The 10000-nt window shown below is 36.1% G+C and overlaps 1 protein-coding gene across 1 annotated transcript in view; it reads right to left on the reverse strand.

Moving 5' to 3' along the window:
• Positions 1–3: 3 nt before the first annotated feature.
• LOC130049760 (multiple epidermal growth factor-like domains protein 10) overlaps positions 4–10000 on the reverse strand; it is a 36206-nt gene continuing 26209 nt past the window's right edge. Inside the window, exons 5-10 of the mRNA XM_056147739.1 lie at positions 8299–8433; positions 7821–7955; positions 5361–5495; positions 4898–5032; positions 440–574; positions 4–14 (exon numbers count right to left, since the gene is read on the reverse strand). Coding sequence (XP_056003714.1) covers positions 4–14; positions 440–574; positions 4898–5032; positions 5361–5495; positions 7821–7955; positions 8299–8433 — 686 coding nt within the window. The remainder of the gene's footprint in view (positions 15–439; positions 575–4897; positions 5033–5360; positions 5496–7820; positions 7956–8298; positions 8434–10000) is intronic.

The raw sequence follows: 10000 nt of genomic DNA on the forward strand, positions 1-10000 counted from the left end.
TTTTTACGTTTTCACTACAATTAATTCACAATTGTACTACTTTGTCAGAAAAATAAAATGGAATTACATTTAACATGTTTATGTATTGAATTATGCACATAAACACAACCGGGAATGGTAAAGTGGAGTGAAGTTTTTGTTGCTACGCGCCATATATATATTGTTGTGCATATATGCATAACCCATTTTGGCTTAATTGTTTTTATATTTCATATCCAGATCAAGGGTCATATCACATTGCAATTGTAACAATAAAGGTGCGAATGTACTTTACGAAATCATATTTAGTTAATTAAAAATCTGTGAAATTAAAGCATGTAGATTTGATATGTGCTAAATTAACTCGGATGAAGTAGATTCAAAGCGATTGAATATGTATAATCACACATTAACGATATTAATTATGAACTTTCATTACTCATACTGAAAGTTAACTTACCGTTACATTTAGATCCGCTCCAGTGATCTTGACATCCGTTTGGACACGCCCCTGTCATACTGTTACAGAATGTCCCCGTCTTACAGTGCCCACATGGTTTGGAACAATTCCACTCGTAGAACCCGCCTTTACACACTGCATTATACCAATCATTTAATTAAAAATATTACTTTATTATGAGACAATACATATAGAAACATGTTTCTCAAGTTTTCATTCGTCTCGTTTATTTGATTTGTTTTAGAGAGGAAAGGTTAATATACTGAACAATAATCAATCTCATAACTCCTATAAGCAATAAAAAATAAATTGTTGTGCAAACAAGGATTCCTGGACACACCAGAGTTGGGGTCAGGTGCATAGGAGGAGTAAGCATCCCCTGTCGACCTGTCAAACCCACCTTGAGCCATATACCCTGATCAGGTAAATGGGGTTATCCTTAGTCAAAATCAGTGTGCCAAGAACGACCTAACAAGCCGTATGAAACACATCAAACAGCATTTGACTGAATGATAGATTGTATTGACGAATTAGATGGTTATAAAGACCATAACATTTGCGAAATGTTGACTTCCGTTAAGACTGTTGAAACTCCGGTACCATCAACTTGTTTGTCAGTAGCTTGCGTCGATTAAAAAAAACTGACCATACGCAGATCAAGCTCTTGCATATCGATTTAGTTAATCTTAAAAAAATCATAATCAAAATGTCCCATACATTTCGTTGAAAGTCATTTTCCATATAATACAAAAAATTGATGACAACGAATATCAAAACTCCCATAAGGAATATAAATATAAGTTTGGCAAACACCAAACCATACATATACCGGAGGTGAGATCAGGGTCGCAGAAAGAGTTAAAAGGCCCTAGTTATTAATGTCGATTTAAGAAATTTTAGGATTTCAAATTTGCAAACGTCTATTGGAAGAAACCGTTTAGAGCAAGCCTCCGTCAATTCTAATGCACCACAAGGGTCAATTATAAGTCCTTCGCTGTGTCTTACCTACAAAATTTGACATGCAAGACAGAGCTAGTTTTTCATAAACAAAACTTATTTGTCGATAACAGTCTCCCGTTCCACAAAAGAAAGGGCAACATCGACAGTGAACTTATATTGAAGGACTAGGAAACCAATGACATAATTTTCAATCTCCGTAAGTGTCTCGTCATACGAACAAACACCTACAACCAACAACATATGAATTGCCTTGTCATGCCCTAGAAAATGTAGAATAAAATTATCAAGGCTTTATCATCACTATTAATCTTACATGGGACAGGCACATTGAAAACACCAAATGAAAAAGAAATAAAACTTTAGGATCCATACGCTGACATATTAAAAACTGCACGAAGCTAGTGAAGTCGGCCGCCTTCATATTAATGGTTAGACCAACATTATAATATGGGACATGATAAATCAGAAGAGAATAAACAATCTGGAGAAAGTACAAAATATAGCCACATGATTCGTGTTTAACAACTACACAGATCGAACTTCAGGCTGAGTCACAGAATGATAAAGATGAAGCCAGAGAGAGAGAGAGAGAGAGAGAGAGAGAGAGAGAGAGAGAGAGAGAGAGAAAGTTAAACACGTTGGTTTATGTTTTATTTTTCACTCACATTGTTACACAACCAATTTTGAGGGGACGTATCACGAATTGTGACCTCGGTAAGGTGGAAAAGGTCATGACAATACCTGAATTATATCATTTGAACTTCTATCAAACAGACGGGGGGGGGGGGGGGGTAAAAGGAAACATACGTTGTATGCAGTAACAAAACAAGAACGGATTAAGTGATATAGACTGCCAACGATATATCAAATCCAGTGACAACAGAGCAAGGGAGCACTATCGTCTGTTTCAAGAAAGATCCAATAAAGAAATACATGGAACCTCCTCTACTCCAAAGCCACCATGCACTGGAACCGTTTACATGAACTAGCGGAAACATCATCTACCATGGCAGTAAGGGGCATTATGAGCGCTCTTAAGATGGATCGTGAAAACCACTAAGCCAACGTCCATAGAATTAAGTTTTAACCCGTAAATATTTAGCAGAATGTGGTGTTGCTAAACACAACTTTATTATATTTTTTTTCAGTAGGACCACATATATTCACTAGCATATCCGATTCCTAGATTAGAAGAAGACGAAGTTTATTCGATTTTATGAAGAACATTTCTGAATGTGCACGTCGTCGAACTATACGATTAGAAAATGATTGTTACTGATGAAGTTGACGTTCCTTTCTGTATAAGTTAGTGTATAATCCATACTAAGAATTTCCGAAGTCATTCGCAAAAAGTTAAACAACAACGCCTCGATGAAAGCATGCGATATGAATAATGTAAAACTTATACGGTACCAATATATCATTCTTTCCAAAACGGGGATACTATTTCAAAACTGCTTGAAAAAATTCTTAGTAGGCGAAAATAAAACATACACAGCTAATGGGGTAAGAGTTAATCTTTCAGTTAAAATATGAGTCAAATTTTACGTTTTCACTACAATTAATTTGCAATTATACTACTTAAAAAAAAAATTTGGGGATGGCATCTACCATGTCTTGCCTATGCATTGAATTATGCACCAAAATGCAAACGGGAATGATAAAGTGGAGTGGACTCCTTGTTGCTTTGCGCAATATAAATATTCTGTGCACATTTTAGGAATTGCAGTGCAAGAAAAGATATGTAATGTGAATTTAATTTTTCAGGAGATTGAGTCACACACGATAAAACACATGTCAATAAAGGGATTGCAATAGTTATCACATAAAGGATACATAAAAGTCACCAGTAACTAAAATTAGTAATCAGACAACACTTGACAGAATGATAGGTTGTATTGAGGAATTAGATGGTTATAACGACAATAACATTTGCGAAATATTGACTTCCGCCGAGACTGTTGAAAGCCCTGTAACATCAACTTGTTTGTTAGTAGCTTGCCTTGATTTAAAAAAAAAATTGTCATACGTAGCACAATCTATTGTGTATTGAATTAGTTGATCTAAAATCATAATCAAAATTTATCATACATTTCGTTGAAAGTCAGTTTCCCTAAAATACAAACGATGGTGATAACAAATGTAAAAACTCTCATAAGGAATACAAATTTAGGTAAACACCAATCCCTACATATACGAGAGGTAAGATCAGGGGCCTAGAAAGAGTAAGCAACACCTGTCGACCAATGACATTTGAGACTAACATCCCGATCTTGCAAACGGAGCAATCTATCATTAATTTAAAACAAGGGGATCTAACAGTTGGTTTGAAATACTCAACACAACACCTGCCTCAATGGCAATCAGAAATGGCAAACCAACTTACTACAAAAACCAGTGAATTTCCTAAACGCCGACTTCAAACAACGCTACTGAAACTTCTCTTACATCAACCGTATATGATTATTGTGTTGAAAATTCATACGTCTTAATGTCGATTTAAGAAATGTTGTGATTTTAAATTTATCAAAGCTTCTTTAATATATTTTCTGCAGAAAAAAATCATTTACATGACCTTTGATACGATTTATTTCATCCCAATCAATGATAGTAATAACATTACTGATAAGATATCTACTTTTGAAAGCATGGATGATCTGCTATAAAAATAAATGTAAACCTTCGGTAAATTTAAATTCACAAAAATGTTTATAAATCAACAACATTAAACTGTAAGAATTATCAGAATTTTACCGGAATATTCCTCAGTATAAATGAAAGGCTGGGCATTTTCAGGATGTAGTTAGTTACCTTTTTAATGAAATAGGATATGGGGGACATTTTATATCATATTTTTGATCAGTCATCTAAAACACGAATTTCTACGCACAAAGACTCCTTAATTGATATTGAAAAGATGCTGTAGTTCCACACAGACAATATCATCAATGCCTTTGGTGATTAGGTCTTCCAACAATATGTTGGGATTCCCAGGCGCATGAATTATGATTCTTTGTTAGGTGTCCTGTTTTAAATTCCTTAAGTCAGAAACTATTCAAAGTTTATGCTGGAAGAGACTTATTTTGCTGCGATCTTCAAATCGACACTTATATATATGAACGGGATTGATTGATTAAATATTGTTTAGCGTCCCTCTCGAGAATATTTCACTTATGTGGAGACGTCACCATTGCCGGTGAAGGGCTGCAAAATATCGGCCTATGCTAGGCGCTTATGACCTTTGAGGAGGGAGGGACCTTTATTGTGGCACACCTGCTGTGACACGGGGAATCCATTGGTATCCCGTGGAGATCTGCGTTAGAATTGGTCCTCAGTACCCCTTGCTTGTCGTAGAAGGAGACTAAATGGGGCGATCCTTCTTATGAGACTGCAAAATCCGGGGATCATTCTATGTGTTTAAATGAACTACAAATTAAACATGATTGGGTAAAATCATAATTGTTGGTAAACTGTCTGAAATGAACGTAACTTGCTCACCGTCACATTTAGGTCTACTCCAGTGACCTTGACATCCTCTTGGGCACTCCCCTTTCACTTTATCACATATCGTTCCTGCCTTACAATGTCCGCATGATTGGGAACAATTCAAGTCGTAGAATCCGTCTTCACACACTAACAATCAGATCAATTACTGGACTTGAAAAATATTACATTTATTATCGGGCATGTATGGACATATTTTACTCACCGGATGTATCTATTATTTATCGTTCATTTAGTTTATTTAATGATTATGAGAATTAAACATTAGTGACAAGTGTATGTAAATTATCATATAGAAAAAAAGTATTGACGCATTATTGTTTCAATGCAAATACATCTTACACAGGGGTTATATCATAATATAGTTGTAGATTAAGTGATATAAATATTGCTTAATAATTTGAATCAATGCCCAATATCTTCCAAATCGAAGTCTAAAACTGCAGGTTATTCTTACCGTCGCATTTAGATCCGTTCCAGTGATCCTGGCATCCATTTAGACATTCCCCTGTCATACTGTTACAGAATGTTCCCGTCTTACAGTGTCCGCATGTTTCAGCACAAACCAGACCGTAAAACCCATCTTTACACACTAAATCAAAGGGGATATTCAACTTCAAAAGAATGTCTTTCAATTCGAAATGTTTTCTATTATTTACACATTACATTGATAATGATGTCATTGTAAAAATAAGACCTTCAAAACTATCACAGCACGAAAACCATGGCTTCCATCTTGCAGAAAATACAGAAACTATATAGAAAATTAAAGAAAGAAATAATTTCAGTAATGTTTCAGTTTGAAAATTGTTGCAAAGTGCGTAGACCTAGCTTGTCCCTAATTTCAGGTGGTTTACGCGGTGGAAACTTGCAGCAACTTTTCTGTATCGCCAAGCTAGGTTTACGTATGGCTGATGTATGGTTATGTTAAGGAATATAGACAGTATACAAGTACATGCTGATAAAATATCGTTATTTAAAGTTTTAAGTACAAATAAAACGGATGTTGAAATAAAAAATATGCTAGAGTTCCTCATTGACAATATCTTCGTGGTCTTTCGTGATCAGGTCTTCCAACGGTCTGTTGGAATTCCCATGGGCGCGATTGTGCTCCTTTGTTAGCTGACCTGTTTTTATATTCATATGGAGCAGAATTTATTCAAAAACTTCTACGTGAGAAGAAAGAAATTTCTCGCTGTGACCTTCAATTCGACTTTTAGATATATCGATGACGTTTTGTCTATTAACAATGATAGCTTTCATTCATATGTCGATTTGATATATCCCTGTGAGCTGGAAATAAAGGACACCACAAAGTCGTCCACTTCTGCTTCATACTTATATATTTTATTGAAAGTAGACATTAACGGCAAACTGACAACTCAACTGTATGACAAACGGGACGATTTCAGCTTCTCCATCGTCGATTTCCCACATTTATGTAGCAATATTCCATTATCATCTGTATATGGTGTTTATATATCTCAACTGATTCGATATGCAAGAGCTTGTTCTGGGTATAGTCAGTTTTTAAATCGAGGTAAGCTACTGACAAACAAGGTGATGGTACAGGGATTTCAACAGTCTCGATTGAAGTCAGCATTTCGCAAATTCTATGGTCGTTATAACGATCTAGTTCGTCACTACAACCTCGCATTGGGTCAAAATGCTGTCTGACGTGTTTCATAACGATTGTTAAGCCGTTCTTGACACACTGATTTGACTGTGGATAACTCCGTTTACCTGATCAGGATATGGGGCTCACGGCGGGTGTGACCGGTCAACAGGGGATGCTTACTCCTCCTAGGCACCTGATCCCACCTCTGGTGCGTCCAGGGGTCCGTTACCCAACTATCTATTTTGTATTGCTTGTAGGGGTTATGAGATTGATCACTGTTCGTTATCTTCACCTTGCATGTCAGAAATCAAATATAAAGTAGTCAACAGATTAAACTAATACACACACATATATATTGATAATTTGGTGCAGTACCTCACCTCATACACTAGACATATAGATACATGTATTTGAAATGACATATACTTGGTAGTCGTACTGTCACACTTAGATCCGCTCCAGTGATCCTGACATCCATTTGGACACGCCCCCGTCATGTTATTACATATATTTCCTGTTTTACAGTGCCCGCATGATTCCGAACAGTTAGGGCCGTAGAAACCTGCTTGACACACTAACTTGATAAAAATAATAATCTCTTTTGTTCATATAGGATGACCAAGTCAGATTTGATAACTAATGTATACTTCCGTCGCTATGCAATTTATTTGATATTTCGTTTGGAGTTTTTTGTTCGCCCTGAAATCATGTTCACAGGTATCAGTGAAATACAGATGCAATTAACATATTCTGAAGACACTACACTTTTCGTGGATATTATTAATTGTTTACGTGTAAACCGTCCAGCGTTTCATATAACTGGAACAGTGTATGGATCGGTTCATTAAAGATTAATTCATGCATATACACATATACAGGCAGTTCAAGCCACACCACTATTAAAATGAATTCAGATCGTACATCGCGCGGCAGTCACTAAAATTGGGAAGGTCGTTTAAGCCCCGGCCTGAGAAACCTTATCTCATTCGCACCCTGTTTTTATGGTGACATGTGCGGGGAAGAGTCAGACCGGACTCCATATTGAAAAGTTGGAATTCAGCGATACCAGATGCTTTACAGACCTCTTACAACTTTATTTCGCAGATCCACCTTCCAAGCTTATTCTACAAATATATCATGATTATTTCAATGCTATCGCTGTTTAAACGGACCTAACACCGACAAATGAGGTATCATTTGGAATAGGTCACCGCCTCGCCATTCGATTTCTTTGAGCATGACATCGTCACACAACCACACAAAATACCATCTTGTGAAAGTAGAAAGTTTGTGACATACCAGAACAGTGTGGTAATTCCCAGTGTTGTTTACATCTCTGACATTCCCCAGTGTTCTTGTCACATTGTGCTTGGTTTAAGCAGTTACCACATTTCCTACACGGTGTGCCGAAATAACCATCTAGGCATTCTGGAACTATTTTCAAACGGTATCTCAGACATACGGGATTCAATAGTTACCTGTATATATTTATTCAAACTCATTAAGTTAACTTGGGGTAAACAGTTAATGTCCTTTGAATACAAGGCAAAGCAGTTGTGATTGTTTTGCAGTATTTATACTTCTGAATCATGTTGTTGTTTGATATGCATCTACCTACTGTAAAACTACTGTCATACGCAACAATCAATCTCGTAAATACCGTGTTGCATCAAACCCTGCTAGGCAAGGTACTCAGTACAAGACTATGGGTTTGAGGATGCAAAACATGTAAGGTAGAGTGATTATAAAATCAGATACAATGTGCTGTAAAACGTACCGTTGCAATGTGGTGGTTTCATGGTCGGATTTATACAACCATAAATGCATGAACCATCAAAAGCGTCACATTGGTTATCTAAACATTTCCGATCACAGAAGGTGCAGTTTGGTCCGTAGTGTTTAGCTTGACATCCTGGGAGAATCAAAATTATTTTATTTACATATCGCTTTAGCATAAATTTACACACAAAAAAGACACACAGGTATGGCTTGCATTTAGTTTTAAAATTATATAGCTCATCTCTCAACAGTTTTCTTTTAATTTCTTTATCAGCCTAACAACTCAAAGATAGAACAATCGGTAATATTTCAGCTTCTGCATCGTCGTCTTCCCATATTTATGTAACAATAACTTATCATCACTTGCATATGGTGTTTATGTATTTGAACTGATTTGACATTTCTTTTTTAATCGGGACAGACTACTGGCGAACAAGATAAAGGTGCAAGGGATTCAACAGTATCATTTAAAATCAATATTTTACAAAACCTATGATCGTTATAACAATCTAAATTGCCAAAATGACCTAGCATAGGAGTGATGAGATTGATCACTGTTCGTCAGATTCATCCTTCGTTGGAGTAAATGTTGTCTGACTTATTTCATACCGATTGTTAAGCCGTTCTTGACACGCTAATTTTACCTACGTATAGCTCAGTTTACCTGGTCAATGTGTAGGGCTCATTGAGGGTGTGACCCGTCGTCAGGGGATGCTTACTATTCCAATGCAGCCGACCCCATCTCCGGTATAATCAGGGATTAGTTTCTGCTTTATTCCCATTTTCGTATTAATTATGAGTTACGAAATTGTTCCTTTTAATCTTATATTCACCTCTCGTAGACTGTGTGTAAATTTCATGTAATCGGTTCAAGTTTCATAATGTAACACTGTTGGATTAAAAAATATTTCATCACCGCATTTGAAGGAAATCATATATCCATATAGCAGATTGCAAATACGTTTGTAAGTATAATCAATAGAGCATATAATTTATTTTACCATCAGTCAAATGTGGCATTAGTTACGTGGTTGTTTGTGGATAATATGTCACTCATATTTAGGTTCCGTACAACTGATTCAAAATTGCTCTTAGTGCATATGACCGTAGTAATGTGATTTATATAGCGTGTTAATGTATGCAGAGTCACGTAACATCTGTTTTAAGGTCATTTCGGAAAGACCCGCGATTATCTCTTCTAAATATTGAGCGATTGGCAAAGCAGCAATTACTACATATGCGTACGTCTAGGTTTGCCGCCGTGGCACGAGTTGATCTTGCAATAATGAACGATTACGAAACAAGCACTCTACACATAAGCTACCGTGACCGACAAGGGCATCAGTGATTAGAAATGACATATTTGTTTAACAAATATGTTATTCATCGAAATTAATGGATTGAGTAGGCTAATATGTGTAAACCTCAGTTGTGTAGAATTGTGTTTGAATCGGGAAATACAGTGGAACTATCAGTCTAGTATTGCAATGGGGGACAATGAAATTTTCTATCATTTTCTGTTTGCACAATTATTTAAAAAATCAATTTCATATCAAGTTATATTTCACGTAAGACCATTAAACGGGGTGTACCAAGTTGGAAGTAATGAGATATGGTTACCAACAGAGCAATGTTCTCAAGAAGTACAATATTAACAACTGAATGCAAAATCATTTAAAACATTTTTTTTAAAAGATTAC

Source organism: Ostrea edulis, chromosome 8, assembly GCF_947568905.1.
Source record: "Ostrea edulis chromosome 8, xbOstEdul1.1, whole genome shotgun sequence".
In the NCBI taxonomy this organism is placed as follows: Eukaryota; Metazoa; Mollusca; class Bivalvia; order Ostreida; family Ostreidae; genus Ostrea; species Ostrea edulis.